The sequence below is a fragment of the Camelus dromedarius genome, chromosome 8 (genome assembly GCF_036321535.1).
Source record: "Camelus dromedarius isolate mCamDro1 chromosome 8, mCamDro1.pat, whole genome shotgun sequence".
Taxonomy (NCBI): Eukaryota; Metazoa; Chordata; class Mammalia; order Artiodactyla; family Camelidae; genus Camelus; species Camelus dromedarius.
This window is the reverse complement of record NC_087443.1, coordinates 21,878,335-21,895,789: the sequence shown is the minus strand read 5'-3', so window position 1 is coordinate 21,895,789 and position 17,455 is coordinate 21,878,335. Positions and strand designations below refer to the sequence as shown.

The following is a 17,455-nucleotide window of genomic DNA, read 5'->3' as shown; positions in this document are numbered from 1 at the left end:
CGAGGAAGCTACCAGACGTGTCAAGGAGGGAGACCATCTAGCAGATGTCATGGAGCACGAGGGGAAGGGCACCTAAGAGCGCCCACTATAATACAATCAAGACCATCAGAGAGACACCAACAAACTCACTGCACTTTCTTTTCATTTTATTTCATTGTTTCACTGGTTTATTCTGTGAACACCAAGCTACACTTGGATGGTTTTTACCTTGTCTTCCTGAAACACTTTTGTGCTTATTGTAACTAAAAGGAATATTGCCTCACATACGCTCCTTTTTTCTTCCTCTTCCCTAAATTGTTATCTCTCCTCTCTATGACAGATGTATCTACAGCATAGTCAATAACTGAAGTCTTTTACTTACAGTAAAAGGTAATATTGGGAACGGAGGAGACTCGTGTTCAGCCAGTTCTTTTATGCATTTATGCATTTATGTAATCATTTCCTTCAGCAGGCACTTTAAAGCAATATGAAATTTTTTTTATTTAACAAATTAGTATCTCTTCTAGTATCTAGAAGACAAATTTTCACACTTACTGTTAATACGGACTTTGCCAACTAAATCTGAGATACAACATTTTTAGAGTTTTAAACATCACTTCCGTTTATCATTTGCTAACTTTAAATCCTCACCAAATGCATATTGTATTAAAAGTGATCCAATCTTTTACATTCAACAGACCAACTGCCTCTAAAGGTAGTTTGTAAGAAGCTTGTACAAAACCAGCCTGAAGAAGTTGCAGGTATAAAGCTTAGGACCAGCAAGCCAAAGCTGAGTTTCTTGTTTTCTTCATTAAATACTTAAACATATCTCAGCACAAATGTTTCCACTGTTTTTCTTTAAAAAAGCTGTTTTGAATATTGAAAAATATACAAAGCCATTAAAAGTAATGTTTACAAATAGTTCATAGGGATTTCCAAAAAAGCCAATGATAAATGAAAAATTAAAAAACTCAAAATATACAACTGAACAGGATAGGATCTCTCAGCACTTATGAAATTCAGTCAGTGAAAAAAGACTAGTGAAAAAAGACTAGAAGGAAGTAACAGTGGTAGAATGATTCTGTTCTGTCTCTTGCTGCTTCCCTGTACCTTCCACATTTTAGATAATGAGCAAGCATTGCCCTTTTCCTTTTGTACATTTTTAAATTAATTCACGCTCATTGTTGCAAGGCATTTCTTTTATAATCAGGAGGAAAAAAGTAAAAAGCTGGAAATAAAAAGGTCAGTTAGGGTCCGCTCTCAAGGAATTCACTAGCTGAAGCAGTGAAACAAATGGAAATACCAACAGCCTCCAGAGAAGCTGAGATGGATTCGCAGTTGGTCAAGGAACGGAGAGGGAATTAGTGTTTACCGAACACCTACCGCAAGCCTTCCACAGACGATTCATACACGTCTCATTTAATCCTCCCAATAATCGCAGGAGGCGGGTACTGTGAGTGCTCCCTCTTAACAGGCTCATGAACAGAAGCTCTGAACAGGGCCAGGCCTCCCCCAGGATCACACTACACAGGAAGCAAGCAAGATCTGAGCCCAATTTCTTGGGCTCCAGAAGCCAAGCTCTTACTTCCTGCATGGTGCTGCCTCTCAGGCCAAAATAGGGCAGCCTCAGCTCAATCTCAGCTCCACCAGGGGGTCCACAATGGAGACTGAACCCGTCTGCCTTTGCCCTAAGCCTTGGCCACTCCCCAGCCAAGAAGTCCTTTCCTTTCCCAGCAAAACTGTGCCTACTACCCATGTTCTGCTGCTCTTTAACGGTCCAGGCCCAGGAGAGAGATGAGGTATCTATCAAGCAGGGCCAAGCCACAGGATGGACAGTACCCTACGGAGCACAGAGGACACCTAGCGGGCTGAACACCTACCTAGCCAAGCCTCAGGCCAGGGAAAAGGAGCCTTGGTGCCCTGCTCTACGCTCCTGAAGGCCCCCGAGGGGCTGGCTCCTCCCATCCCTGGTAACATCCCAGGGCTTCCAAAGGTCACAGATAACAATGTGGATTTCTGCCCACGTGGCTTCTCAGTTGAAAGCCCGCCAACTTTAACCAGCATATGCCCTATGGGCAGAGGGCAGCCCAACAACCCCTGGTCAGTATTCTTCTGCCTAGACAACTGTCAGCCACCAGCATCCAGCTCTTTAGTTTCGGATGTGCACACACGCACTCTCACACCCTCCTGTGACTGTGTCAGCCACCCATCCTTAGAGCCTGAGATTTTTTTTTTCAATTTTTATATTTTATTTATTTATTTGGGGGGGAGATTAGGGTTTTGTTGTTTGTTTGTCTGTTTTTTTAATGGAAGTACTGGGGATTGAACCCCAGACCTCCTGTGCACTAAGCATGCACTCTGCCACTGAGCTATACCCTCCCAATGAGACATTTTTCCAGTTATACAAAGAGGGAAACTGAGACCCAGAAAAGGGCCCCAGGTAGAGCCCTGTGTCTCCAGGACAAAACTGCATTAGGGCTTGAAGGCTAAATGGCCATGGCTCCATTTTCTTTGGCTTGTACTGTGTTGCTGAAATTGTTTGATCAGTTGACAACAGTTAGAAATCAGGTTTTACACTAATGTCCAGATTTGGGGCTCTTCTTAAAAAAAAAATCAGCACATTTTTAACACTAGGATTTTCATTCCCAAATGACAAAATCAGCTGAAGCTGTGGAACAGCTGCTGCTTTTGACAGAGAAGACCTCTCCAGACCCCACACTCTGGGTCCTTCCAGGCCCAGCTGCCCAGCTCACCCATGTGTGTTACCTGCCTGAGACTGTAACCCGGGGCAAAGGCATTATCTTCAGTCTCTGGGGACCTGCTGCGGGGCAGGGAAGGGGCATGGAGATCAGCATTATTCGGAGCAAAATGAGTGAGCATGGAATATGCAACACAGCTGAGAGGAAGTCAGCGGAAACCAGGTATGTCAACAGAGAAGGTGGAAGGGCCAAAACACCATGGCGAACACAGGTGGCATCGCTGTCACACTGTGAGCTCCCTGGAGCAGGAAATATGTGCTTCCCAACTGAGTCTTCAGCTCCTGAGCTCAAAAAGAACGAATGTCCATAGAGACAAGTGTGTGTGTACATTGTCAGGGGAGCAAGAGACACTGTGAAAACTGTGCTGTGTAACTGGAAAAGCCTGGGTCACCACAGATCCCCACCCCAGCCAGGGTCTTTCCCGCCTAAAGAGGCCCCGTCCTCCCTTGGCTAGAGCCCACCCCAAGCAGTGGCAATTCTCCTAATAAGGGCACCCAGAAAGACATCCAGAGGCAGGGTGTGTGGGGACAGGGACTGCAGGTCGGGCATGATCTAACATCAAAGAAGGACAGGGATTCCTCCTCCCGTATCTCAGTGAACATCAGTGGACATCTGGGAGCAGCAGTTTCCATGACAGACAACACCAGCTTCACCCCACTCACCACCACCCCCAAAACACATTCAGGACTCCAGGTTTTTACAACTACCTCAAGACATCCTTGGACCTTCAGGCCCCAGAGCTGGGCCGTCTTCCTCCTCTGCTACACTCAAGAATAGAAGGCTCCCCAAAACCTCCTTCCAGCACAAAGTTCTCCCCAGCACCGAACTTCTAGACTCGGATTAGACCTTTCACTGAGTCACCCTATCTTTGGAGGTCCCCAAAAGACCAGCAGCCACATATAGCCCAGGGCAGGGGGAGGTCTCTGGGGCGAGGGGCTGGGGGAGGGGGGAGAGAGAAAACTTTCCTGGAGCCCTCAGCCAGCCCACCTCCACAGTACACCCACTGTCCTGTCACTTCCTCCTGGGAGAAATCCCTGTACCCTGTGCCACCAGCGGTGCCCTCTGTCCTCAGTATTTCCAGGTATAAGGACCTGGAGTCAAACCCATGGATTTAGGGGCAGAGGAGAGGAAGGGGGCCCTGGGCTGGGCAGGTATTAGGGGCATTGATATCAGGTATCAGAGCCTTGATGAGAAAGCAGGCATCATGGGGGAGACACCCAAGTCCCAGAACCCAGGCTCACGTCCAGTGGGAGGGAGCGCAGCGGAGAGGAGGGAAAAGCTAAGGGGCTTCGTTCTCAAACGCGCTTAGCCAGGCACTCTTGTTGCCCCCCGCGGGCCGAGGCAGAGGCTGGACCACGCCGGCCCAGGCCCAGGCGCGGGCTAGGATTTCCCCGCAGCCTGGCCTGGCCCAACTTCACTCCTTTCCTGGTCAAACAGCGCCCACCTCCGGCCCAGGCAGCGAAGCCTCCGCCCATGGTGAGGATTGCGAGAGAGCGTGGCTTCTCCAAACGCCGGAGAAGGAATGAGGCCGAGAAACGCGGGCCAAGGCACAGAGGGGTCGCATGACGTCCGGGGTTGTGCTCCGGAGAGGACAGACCACGGGCTTGAGCGCCAGACGCGCCTCGGTCGGCAGCGAAGAAAACAGCAGCCCATCCAGGTCAGGAGAGGCGCACCACCCCAGATACCGGGCGCGCAGACACGCCCACCCACAAACACTCAAAAACAACAAAGACGGCCCTAAGCCGCACACCCTGCGCCGCCAGCGCTGGGCACACACACTAGCCCACGGAGCTGAAAACGAGCCGCATAAGCCCGGGACACGCCCCGCAAGGAGCCCAGTTCGCTGGCTCACAAGCTCTCCGCTCCAGCCCCGCGGTGCGGAGCACTCCCCGCGCTCCGGCTTTGGTGGGCCGGGGAGAGAGCGCGCACCGTGCGTAGCACCGCGACCGCCCAGGGGCACAGGAGGCCCCCCGCGCGGCCCAGCCCTTCGCAACCCCGCGGGTCTCCAGTGCTACGCGGCCTGGCGGGCCCCGGCCCCAGCCTGGGCACTGCGGCCGGTCACTCACCTTCCTGCACGGCCTGGAAAGGATTGTTGGCCTCGATGACCTTGATAGAGTAGGTGATCTTCTCGCTCTGCAGGATGTCATCGTTCAGGCTTAGGTCGGATACGGCCAGCTGGAACACCCTGTCGTCCTTGGCCGCGTTCTCCTCGAAGATGGCACCTGGAGGAGAGGAGGGGTCAAGACCAGGCCTAGAGAGGGGCTCTCCTTCCCCACCTCACTCCTACCCTTGGCCCTTGGGTCATGGTGCTGGCAGGACTGCAGGTTGCCAGGTGGTGGGAGTTCTGGGCTGGAGTTCCAGCCAGATAGGATAGTTTAAGGCTCTCCTCAGTCCACCAGCACAGAAATATGCCCGCCCCCATATGCCAACACAGTTGACATGAGTTACACATGCACATGATACATGCTGCCGCCAGGTCACACAAGTGTCTCAAAACCAAGCCACCTCATGTACCAGCCATGCCCCCACATAATGGACTTAGCCAAGCTGGCATGACCTCAGGCAGCTCCTAAATGCCCTGACATGGCCCCGTAAGTGCCATCCTAGGAGCCAGAAAATCCCCCCGCAGGGCAATGACCCCAGTCCCCATCCCAAAAACTGACTGATGACTTTCTTCTTCCCTGCTGGCATGGAGCTGAGCAAGCAGGTCCACAGTGGCTTTCCTGTGTCAGGGGGCTTTGTTATGTAGGGGCTTTTGATGACTGATGACAGGCAGCTCAGTCCCAGCCTGGCTGCCTGGGCTCTGCCTCCTGTTCTCCATCCCTCCCCGCTTTTTCTTCTTCCAAGTACACTGGGGGTCCAGTGGGTAAGAGAATGTCCCTGGACACCTTGCCTTCTGACACAGCAAGGCTGAGGAGCCAGAAGGAGCTGCTCTTGAACCATGAACATCTCCTCCCGGGCAGCCTCCGGCTGGCCCTTTGCGTTCTTAGCACCGCCTTGGCTGACTCTGTGCACTTGCAGCTGAGATCCATCAGACTCGCCAGAGCCTGGCCCTGCAGCCTGCACAACTCTGGAGTCCTTCCTCTCCTCCAGGCCTGAGGTTCACCATAGTCCCAGGGCTGGGCCCAGTGATACTGGGAGCTGGGGGCTGGGCAGGAGGAGGGAGGTACCCTTCCATGCTATACCCAGAGCCGCAATGCTGACCACAAGACCCAAGACCCAAGCGACCCCCACCACCACCCACCACTGGGAAGCAGGACTGGCCTCGGCCCCTGCCGGGGGAATTGCAGCACACCAAGCCCAGGCCTAGTCCCTCACCACCCCTCACATCCCTGCCTAGCCTGTCCCAGCATTCCTGCCTTCTCACACCTCCCAACCCCCAGTTTCTCTGGGCTCGATGGTCTTTCCCAACTTCCGGAAAGGCTACTGCAGAAGAGTTCCCCAAAAGCAACCACTGTCAATCCCCTAACCCGGCCCAACTTCCTGGGATTTCTCCCATGCTGCTACCAACTCCCACACACTCCCCATCCACCGGCCCCCTCCTCCTCTCCTGTCTCCTCTTCTCTCCCGGTTCTCCCTCCGTTGGTCAAATCCCGCTCAGCCTGCGCGCACACACACTGCCCCAACACACCGCTGCCCAGGCTTCTCCTCTGGCTCCCACCACCCAGGCCATCTGCCAGCCCCCAACACTTGGGCCATGGGAAACTCTGGGACTGTCCAGGATTAGGCTGCCATCGCCACAACCAGATACACACACACACACACGCACACACACACTCCCACAAATACACTAAGAAATACACAGACACACACCAGGGAAACAGGCAGACAGTGTCCACTCTTGACAGGCTGACAGACAGTCGTGCACGCACCAACACAGACTTGGATGGCCCCACACACCCCAACGCCCTCTCACAGTGACACCAACACGGTGCCAGGTGCATACAAAGCGACACACGCTGACAACACCCACCCACCCACATTCACGGACGGTTCCGGTCGGGCCTCTTTGATCCTGCCCTGCCAACTTGGCGAGACCCCGGGCCCTGTCCGCCCCCTGCCCCCACGCTGCTCTGAGCTGAGAGTAAGGGCTAGCCCTACCCCGCCGACGGCCCCGCCACGGGCGCGGGTCTGGACGTGCGTCTAGCCTCAGGTTCCCCGCAGCCGCAGCCCGAAGTGTCGGCAGAAGCCGCGGGCCCCGCGGGGGGATTGGAACCACGGGGAGCAGCGGGAGCCCGCGGGAGCGCGGCGCGGCCCATGCACATCTCCTCCGCGGGGCGGCGCGGCGCGGCCCTTTGGGGGAGCACCGCCCGCCGAGCCCCTCAGCCCAGGGAACAGCCAAGTTTGGACGCCGCGCGCCCCCCGCGCCGCTGGGGCCCCCGCCCAGCCTCGGCCCTGCCACCCCGCCGCCCGCCGCGCTCACCGATGTGGATGATGGAGTCCGCCCGCACTGACACGCACTGGCATATCCAGGGGAGAAGCCACAGCGTCAGCGCTTCCATGTCCCCCGGGCGCGCGGCTCATCCGCCCGGGCCCGGGGCGAGGCCGAGGGCAGCGCGGAGCGGGGAGGCGCCGGTCCGGGTGCAGTCCCGGGCCGCTCCCCGGGAGAGCCGAGCCCGCCCGTGCGTCTTCCCCCGCGTGCCCGCCCCTGCGCCCTGCGCCCGCCCCAGCCTAGCCCAGCCCAGCGCGGTCAGGCTCCCGCTCCGGCTCCGGTGGTGGCTGCGGCGGCGCGACAGCCCGAGTCCAGGCCGGCGCGGCGGGGGCGGCCCGCGGCGGCGGCGGCGGGGGCGCTTCCCGTGGCTCGGGAGGCTTCGGAGGCGGCGGAGGCGGTGGCAGCAGCAGCCGGGCCGGCGCGGCGGCTCCGGGCTTGCTGTGTGTCTGAGCCCCGGCGAGGAGCGAACTGCGGAGGACGCCCCCTCCCCTCCCCCTCCCCCTCGGCTCTGCTCCCCCTCCCCTCCCTGCCCGCCTCCCTCCCCTCCGCCCTCCTCTCGACCACGTGACTGCGGAGCCTCTGCCTCGCAGCGCGGCGCTCTCCCGCTCGTGGCTCGGAGGGGGCGCCGGGTGCCCCTCTCTCCCAGCTGGAGCGACGCTCTGAGGCCGGCAGGGCGATGGGGAATCGCCGGGACTGCGGTGCGCAGAGACTTGGCGGCCCAGGGTCTCGGGCCCCGTTCGCCAGGGAGGAGAGGATGAAGAAGGATCTGCCTCCGAATGCCCTCGGGGGTTCCCGGAGACCCCTGGCGCCCGCCAACCTCAGCCGCCGAGCATCTCGCGCCATTACCCCCGCCCTGGGCAAAGAGCCCCTCGCGGAGCCTGGCCAAGGATAGCAGGATAAAGATGGGGCAGGACGCTGAGCCAGGCACCAGGATGCAAGGGGAGCCAAAGGGGACCCGCCACGGCCAAACGTCCAGAAGCAGAGCCACGGCTGTGGGCTCGAACCCTAGCTGGCCCCACGGACCTTGGCGGGCGCCCATCCCCCGCCCGGCTGCCCTGGGCTCAGCCGGGAGTCGGGCAGGAGGCTCCGACTCTGAAGCCCAATTCATGGCCGGAAACCGGCGCATCCGTGACCGAGGCGCCTGGACGTGAGGAGCCTTCCAAGCGGCCCGCGTGCTCAGACTCCGACCCTGCACGGAGCCTTTACGCGCAAGCCCAGGCGGAGAGCTTGCTTCTTGTAGCCAGCGGAGAGCGGGGCTCTCTCCACTGCTCCATGGATGCCTCCGGCCAGCCGCCACCATCAGATATAGCGTTAAGGTGTTTGGGCTCCAGCCTGGAAGGAGGTGGCAAGCCTGACGCGTAGCCACCCTGCCCCATCGCCCCCACCCACCCTACCAAGTTTCAGACAGAGTGGGCTGCACGTGGCACACTCAAGATTTCGGGGAGACAACTGAGCCTTCCCAGACCGGGATTCCAATGAAGCTCTCGGTCTGGGAGCGCCTGGCAGAGCCTCTTAGGAGAGGCTGCTCCAGCGAGCCCAGGAGCACCCCGAGCCCTGTTGCTGGCCTGCCCCCAAGGCCTCTGCCTTGATCAGGGCCCTGCGCTGGGCGTGAGAGATTCAGAGAGGCTTTCCTGGAACTCCCCACTCAAAGGAGAGGCAGACACCTAAACAGATCATTAAAAGAGGTGTCAAGGACCCTGAGTGCAATATACGCACAGGCACGTCCTGGGCTGTGACCTAGCGTGGGAGGAAGAGCCAGGGGATGGCTGCCTGGAAGAGGTGACAGTTCTAAAGGCTGAGTGGGGGTTACCAAGGGAGAAGGAAGGGAGGCTTCCAGGCACTGAATGCTGATTAGCCAGCCAAGGCAAGAAGAAAAAGAATTGTGTGTGTGTGTGTGTGTGTGTGTGTGTGTGTGTGTAAAGATGGGGGAGGAGGCGGTGCAGAGGGGACCAGTGCAGGCTTGGAGAGCAGTGAGGCAGCCCTTGCAGTGGCTGATAGGACTAACTCAGTTGGGCAGAGGCGCCTAGGGGAGAGGAGAAGCTGATTTGGAGAAACAGCAGGGAGCCACATGGGCTGGTACGGCGACTTCCAGGATGAGGGGGCCAGTGGACAGAAAGAGAAAAATGACCATGCATGCTGGAGGCCAAGCTGTCCAGCTGGATGTGGTGCTCACACAAAGGCACTTCCTCAAGAAATCCATCTTAGGGGCCTTGAATTGTAAAACATGCCCCACTCAGGCTCTACAAACTCTCCATGTCTCCATTCTCATTCCCTGGGAATTCTACCATGCACTGGCTGAACAGTTGTAGAGAGAAGGGAAATAAAGGATGGATTTTATTATATAACATTTTGATTCCTATGGGGATTGTCTCCACCTCAGAAGGATGGTAGTATATTCACCCTCTACGGGCTCAAACTTGAGATCAAGAGCCACAGGGTCAGGGATTCCTCAGACACACTTGTTTGGACCCCTGCAGTATGTTAGTAAAGTAGGCATGTGATACTTCTAACCCAGTTAGAAGTTTTTCTTGATATTTATTATGCTAGATAGAGGTAGCATGATTGCAGTGAGACCAGTCTCAAGCCCCTTTCCAAATATTAAGAAGTCAACCTATAAGCACACACACAGTTTTGAGATTTCTATCAGTTTCTAGTTTGGATGATGAGATTCCCTATAGTTTGGGACCTGAGGGCTATGACTCAGGTTGGCATTCCCTTGGAAGCTCTTGGCCTGAGTAAATCTCAACCTCCTGTCCTGGGTACCACCTTTCTCTCCATCTCCCATAGTGTGGGGTCCTTCACCATCCCAAGATGCTCATCTCCTGGTGCTCATCCTCCTATACTCCCAAGCCAAGCCAGTTTTCCCTGCTAGACTGGAATGGCCTGGGTAGCCCTTGACTAGCCAGGAGGGGCACTCTGCACAGGTCCGATTTCTCCTAGAGCTGGGAGGCAGGCCCAGAGATCACTGGGGTGCTATGCCCCACTACCTCTAGGCAAGACTCTTTTAATCCTCTCTGCCACCTGAAGTTGGGATTACCAGGTTCCAAGGACATTGGCTATAATTGGGGCTTTGTCAAGCTCATCAAATCCTTAATTACTTATTGATCCTGGCCAGCCCAGTCCCTTTAAGACCTGATAACCTCTGGGACTGCAAAAGCTGTCTCCCCCAAACCAGACTCCTGGGGAAGCAACTCTACCTGATGAACAAGTCCACCCCAACGCTAATAACATGGCTGGAGAAGAGAGATTAGCAATCTCTGGATCATATGATGCAAATCCATTTCACAGAGGGGAAAACTGAGGCTCAGAGAAAGGAGTAACTTGCCCAAGTTACCAGGTGAGTTACTGGCAGACCCAGGACTCAATGCTCTTGGTTTGCTCCTCACTCCACAAAGATGTAGTCACAGAAATTAAAAGTGGGTCAATCAATCCTCCTTTTGAACGGAGTTCAGCCGGCACAAGTGGTTGCTTTTTCTAAAAAGATCTTCAGTTACACTAACTCTAGCTATATTTATTTAACATTTACCATATGCAGGCACAGTGCTCAACACCCTACATCTTATTAGAAGATAGTATTCCCATTTTCCATGTGGGAAAGGAGATGCAAAGAGATAACCTGAGCCCATCAGGAATCTTAACTAAAACACTACTGTAAGCCAGTATTTTGTCATCAAACCTGCAAATGAAACATCAAGACAAAAACAACGCATGGTGGTCCCCTTGGAAGCCACAGTCCTCATCACCTGGAGTCTTGTCATCCCATAAAGCAGACCTCTCCTTTCTCTGTCATCTCATTTCTCATCCCAGCCATCCCAACTGGACGGAGGGAGCACCAGCTGGAGTCCTGACCTTCCCAGGAGCCTGTTGCCCTGGCACATTCCCTGGGGTGCTGTCTCCTTCATGTAGAACCACCACTGCCCAACCCCTGAAGAGGTAACCCCTCCCCAGTCATGTTCCTTTAAGCAAGCCCCAAACCAGACAAGATACTCTACCTTCCTCCCTCCCTCCCCAGCATAGAGCCCACCCAGGATTTCTAAGATAATTCAGCTCAGACCTGCATGGTTACCACTTGCAAGAGAGAGCAAGACCCAGCTTGGGGGATTCTCTGCAGGCTTTCACAGAAGACAGCACTCCTGAGAACACAAGGAGGAAGCCAACCCAAGTCCTGGGGTCATCCCCCAGGGAGGGGCCAGCCAGCATCTTAGAAAGAGCCAAGCTCTACGCCCTGTGTCTTCAGTTCCAAGCTGGGCTCTACCCAGTGGCTCCAAACAACCGGCATCTGCCAGAATCTGAGCTCAGAGAACCCCACTGCTATTTTCTTCTCTTAACCCACTGGGTTTTTCTTAAAAACAAACAAAAAAAAAACCCCCACTTATTTATTGCTTATTTCATCCTTCCCCTCAGTCGCTGCCTTTGGTCTTTTGTTGTATGTTAATTGTCCATCTCTGCTTTGTCTTCCTTACCCCTTCTTGCCAATCTCTTTCATCTCATTTTTACTGTTTCTCAGTGTGTATTTATTTGATTTCATCTTCTTTTATATTACCGTATTTTTTACTTTATTTTTATTCTGGTTAGCCTCATGGGTTTTTACTTTTCAATTTCCCAGGCCAGCAATCTTTTGCATCCCTCATTCCAGTATTTGAGGCTTCTATTCATTTAGTCTTTGGTTTTCTCCACGTTGAGGGTGGGGTGAATGAAACTGAAGGTGCCCTCCCTGCACCCACCTTGCCGCAGACTCCCAGGCAGGACCCACTGATAGGCCCAACCCCCTGGCCACACCCAGCCTCCCCAGGTACTCTGTCTACTTCATTGCCAATGGCACAGTGCAGGAGCCCACGCCTCACAGCCCAGGTAAGGAGGCTTCCTTTTGCTGGAGCCACGCCCCACAGGCCAATGAGGAGGAAGGAAACCACACATAGCATTTCCTCTCTAGACAAGAGCACCTTCTTTCTGCAGGGCAGGGATCTCTCTCTATCCCCATTCTATGGTCAGGAAACTGAGGCCCATTTAGAGTGTGCAGTCTGCTTGAAACCAGGATAATCTAAAACATTGCCTGTGTGAGAAGTTGCTTCCTCTGCAAAACCAATCAAGAACCTCAGAGATCTGGTCCCTGGACCCAGGCCTCCCTGACAGGGTAGGTGGCAGCACCAAACCCCAGCTCACGTTCTCATGCTGACATCCAGGGCTCCCCTTGGCCCTGTGGAGTCCAGCAAGGTCCATCCTTTCCGTAGGCCCCTCTGAAAGGCAGAAGAGGCAGGCCAGAGTTTGCACAGAGGCATTACCAAATACCAAGCATAAGCAAAAAGGAGGGTTCAGTTACCAGGAAGAACCCTGAGCTGTCATCTCAGTCCGAGGCCTTCTGGGGCAGCCTGTGTCCCAACTTCCTCCTAGAGCAGTGGTCCTCCAGGTGTGTGTGTCCCCCAGCCTGGGCCCAGGGTGTTCTTCAGAGGAGATCCTGGCTTCCAGGGCTCTAGCCCCACCCCACTTCCTTCAGGCTTGAACTTGTGTGCTCTAAGTCCATTGTGTATAAGGAAAGGGTTCTGCTGTTGAGAGTCTAAAGTTTGAAAACCTCCATCCTGATGAATCTCTCCAGAGCCCAAAAGCTGGCCCAGGCCCTTCCCAGGTTGCATGCTGGGATCCCTGCTTCCCCACTACCAGGCCTGAGGAGGCTTCTCCATTCTCTCCCCAGCCCTGGGCCCCATGACTCTGGCCTTTTTGCACTGAGGGAGGTCCCATTTCCCCCAGGAAGGACAAGTAGCAGGGAACCAAACCCCAGGCTATCTTTCTCCAGAGCAGAACTCAGGCCTCCACACCCTGATCAGTCACTGCCAAGGCTCTACACCCAGGATGTGGAGCACCACAGAGGCCCCTTGTCCTTCCCACCACCACCCAGAGGCCTTCCCGCCCCTGCCGTCTGCTGCAGTAGGTCCCTGCAGTGGGCTCCACACGGGCTGAGATGAGCACATGAGCTGAGTTAAGGAAGAAAGTGCACATCCCAAACCTAGAGAACAGCAAATGTAAAAGCATGGAGGTAGAAGCATGTATACAAACACAGAGGGGAGGGGAGCAAGATGTGAAGGAGGAGTTGGTGGAGGGCCCAGGATGGAAGTCGCCAGAATGGTCCTGGTGGGAGAATGCTGAGGCCAGTTCATTACTTTTCAGACATGTCTCTACAGAGCAGGGTCCTAAGGTGGCCCTGGGCAGCCAGAGACACGTCAACCATTGTGTCTTTAGTGGGTATTGCAGGGAAGCCAGGAAGCCACTTATTCACAATAGAGAGTCAAGACAGAGGGGTGAATCCCTTGTCCCCCTGGCCACCAGGGAGCTCACAGGAAGCTGACCCACCCTGACTCTGCGCATCACACTCTGAGCCAGTCGTATGTCTTCTGTCCTCAAGAGGGATGAGGCTCCAGGTGTCCACAGGTGAGGTGGGGCCCCAGGACTCACTGGACCTCAGACTCAGCTCGCTCCTCATCTGTGATGGGATAACCAAGTGTCACCCTTCCCACTGAGCTGAGAGCTGAGGTCTCAATGTGGAGACCCCAGACACTCTGTGAAATGAATGTGAGAGGCTCAGTCAATCCCATTTCATCCCATCCCAAGGCAGGTAGAGCCTGGCCTTCAGCCTCTCAGAGCTGAGACCCCATTTTCCCAAGGCGCAAGGAGTAGGGGACCTGCATCTGCCTGAAGCACTGGGTCACCTAGCAGATAACTCCTTCCCCAGACTCAGGCCTCCAGCTAGACACAGCCCCTAATGAATCAGATCACCCTGTTCATGGGCACACCCATTTCCATGAGCTATTTTTCTTGCCTGTAAACCTCTTCTTTTATGCAGCAATGAAATGAAATTGTGATTGATTTTCTCTGTCTGGGTGTCACGGTGCATTTAGCACTGCATCACCCCAAAGGATGAAGGTGCTATCTCCTGGGGATGCTTCTGAGGACTTGGCTAGGAGCAAGGACTGCCCCGTGCTCCTTCAGATGAGGCAGGGAGACAGCACAGCCTTGGATTGACCACTGATGTACTGAGCAACCTTGGGCAGGGTCCCCAAATTCCCAGACATTCATCTGGAAAACAGAGAAGGAGAGCCAGGATTTGAGGTGAAGGGGACAAGACAGGGAGCAGGAGAGCAGAAGTCCCAAGCAGAGATCCCAGGAGAGGAAGGGAACTTGCATGTGTCTAAACTTGCCAAGTGCCAGGCCTGGGCACAGCAGCACCTCACAACTCATTGCAGAAGGGCAGCAAGGCCAGAAAAAGCATCAGTTGGATGTGGAGATAAGGGGCTGTTTGCCTCCCAGTTTCACACAATCAGGACCAGTCAATGATAAAAAGGGGTGGAGGGAGAAACTGCCCTAGGAGATGATAACAGCCCTCAGAGGTCAGAGGGGAGGAGCGGGGCCAACCACACAGAGGCCCTGTCCTCCTTTCACCTGCTCACATAGTTGGTGATCAGTACAAGACCCTCTGAGAATAGGGTTCTCATCCCCAATCTACAGGTGAGATCACTGAGGCTCAGAGCGGCAAAGTCCCTGGACAGTTCATGGGTGTGATAGGCTGAAAGGTGGTTCCCAAAAAATATTTGTGTCCTAATCCTCAGAATCTGTAAAGGTGATCTTGTTTTTTAAAAGTGTCTGCACTATAATGGAAAAGAATCTGAAAATACATGGTGTGTATACATGTATGTACACGTATATATAACTGAATCATTTCACTGTACACTTGAAACTAACACTGTAAATCAACTACACTTAAAAAAAAATAAAATTTAAAAAAAATAGAGAGATGTAAAACTGGAAAAACAAATAGTCTTTGCAGATGTGAGTAAGCTAAGGGCTCGAAATGAGGAGATTGTTCTGGATTGTCTGAGTGAGCCCTGAATTCCATCACAAGTGCCCTTATGAGAGAGAAGCAGAGGTAGACACACAGACAGAAGGCGATGTGACTGCAGAGATAAGGGTCAGAGTGATAGAGCCACCAGCCAAGGAATGCCAGCAGCCAGCATAAGCTGGCAGAGACAAGGACAGATTCTCCCCTAGGATCTCTAGAGCCAACATGGTCCCACGAGATTTCAGACTTCTGGCCTCTCACATTGGGACAGAATAAATTTCTGTTGTTTTAAGGCACCTCATCTACAGTAATTTGATACAGCAGCCAAGGGAAGGAACAAAGGAGGGAAACCAGAATGCAAACACAAGTCGGCCTGGCGTGGGCCACCAGGGCCTGTGCATGGGGACAAACTCCAGTATGTCTGAGGAGAAAGGCACAAGGGCCAGTGGGCCCAGGCCTGCACCAGCCCAGGCTGTGGACGCATCCCGTCCTTACAGACCAGCAAATGCAGAGAGCTAGCGCAGGCCAGCGGTGCGGCCGGTAAAAAGGAGCAGCCCTCGCTGGGGCAGCCACGGCCTGTACTTCCTGCGTCCTCTCAGGGCTGCACTAACCTCCTGTGGCCACAAAACCAAAAGGGACGGAAATCCAAGGGACTGGCGTCAGGGGCCGCGCAGGTGCGTCTGGGTCCAGCTGCAGCTGCCTTTCCTCTGCCCTCGCTGCACATGTCGCAATCCGCCCATGGGGAAAATGAAGTCAGGCTCCCTCCTGGATGTCCAGTGCCTGGTGACTCAGCAGTGTTACCCCGCATGCGCAGTACCCATGTATTGTTATGTAAGGATGACTTGCGCTACGCAAGCGCACTGGGTAGCCCATAGGTCATCGCTGGATAGACGTTGGCTTTGTTAGCCTTGGTCTGTAAGATAGAGGGGACTTTCCGCCACCGGCACCATCTAATCCCGTGTTCTCCTCTGCAATAAAGGCATGTCAGAGATACCTACAGCTCCTCCAGTGTTCTTCTGTCTACCCGAATCCATGAACCTGCCAGGCCTTGAGCGCCTGCAATACACTGTCCCTCCTCTATTTCTTAAAACACAGAAAGCTCTTGGTTTCCTCTATGTAAAACCTTTTTTTTTTTTTTTTTGATGTCTGGATTGATTTAGAAAATGCCCCAAAACGTGGAGAAGACAATGAGGATTGCTCCTAACACCACCTCCATGTTCTCCCTGCCCTTCTTCAGCTCAAAGCTGCCACGTGGCCCTCTCTGAACAACAACCACGAAGCTCTGCTCCTGGATGATAAAAAGACAAGGACCCCAGGAGGAGAAAGACTTTTCTCTTCCCCCCTTCCCTGTTCTTCCTTCAGACCTGTAATGTGGACAGCACATGCGGAAGAGAGGCTGCCATGTGACCTTGAGAAGCCAAGCAGGAGACTGACAGCCTCACCCCAGATGGCAGAGCTGCCAGGTGACAGTGGTTGGCTTCTTCAGCCCTGGACACCTAAGACAGTTCAGCCCTCGACTAGTTCAGCTCCTGCAGTAAAGTTTTCCCTTATTAGTAACAGAAATCCTAACTGATAACCACCAACCTGAAACTACTGTTGACCTAATGATGTTTTTCTTTCTGTCCTTTTCTCTATTCAGCTGTAATTTTTACATACAAGCAGACAAAAGTATACGTGGAACTATCTTCTTTTTCATTTGTTTATTGTCTGTCTCCCCCTAGAGGGGACAAGCCTCATGAAAAGAAAGATATGATATATCTCATTTATGATTATATTTCCCGTATCCAGAACAATGCCTGACACACCTCAATATTCAATAAATGTTAGTTAAACCAATAAATTAATTAATGAGTGAATGAACATCTTAATGTGAGCTCCTCCCCAGCTGTGAATTTATTTTCTGAAACCTTGATTTTTTTTTCCCTGGTGACAGTTGTCTCCCATGCACCTGTCATACTTATTTAACCAGTCACTTGCTGGTTGACATTTTTTTATGCTACTGTAAAAGTACTCATATACACATTTCAGGTACTTAAGCAATTATTTTTATGATAAATGCCTAGAAAAGTTATGCATAATTTAAATCTTTTAATACATATTTCCAAAATTGTTTTTTAAAGCAGTTTTTAAAACCAGTTAAAGTTTCCAAGAGAGTCATGACTGTTTGTTTCTCTGCACCTCCAGCAACATTAGGCATTATTAATTTCTAATGTTTCTTTCATTTTGTTAAGTGAACAGTTATGTCTCAAAATTGTTTTAATGTGCATTTCCTGACCACTGGATTCACAGAGTGTTCTTTTGCCAGTTTGTGGTTCTTTGACAGGGCTTTTCAGGTCCCAAGCTTCTAAGGGGGGAATCTGCATCTGCCATGGTTTATTGGAGGTGTGTGACCACAGATGGTTAAAGTGGAGTTGGCCAGTGTTCAAGGCCCTCCAGGAATTGTAGGAGAGGAAAGCC

General features: G+C 53.4%; 1 protein-coding gene across 3 annotated transcripts in view; it reads right to left on the bottom strand.

The window, feature by feature from the left end:
• GRID1 (glutamate ionotropic receptor delta type subunit 1) overlaps window positions 1-7,361 on the bottom strand; it is a 629,200-nt gene extending 621,839 nt beyond the window's left edge. For 2 of the 3 annotated variants that reach the window (XM_031461022.2, XM_031461024.2), the window contains exons 1-2: window positions 7,162-7,360; window positions 4,805-4,960 (exon numbers count right to left, since the gene is read on the bottom strand). In XM_031461022.2, the coding sequence (XP_031316882.2) occupies window positions 4,805-4,960; window positions 7,162-7,240 (235 nt within the window). In that variant the 5' untranslated portion in view covers window positions 7,241-7,360. Of the gene's footprint in view, window positions 1-4,804; window positions 4,961-7,161 lie in introns of all 3 variants that reach the window. The other variant, XM_031461023.2, reaches the window with a different exon arrangement.
• Between the last annotated feature and the right edge of the window lie 10,094 nt (window positions 7,362-17,455).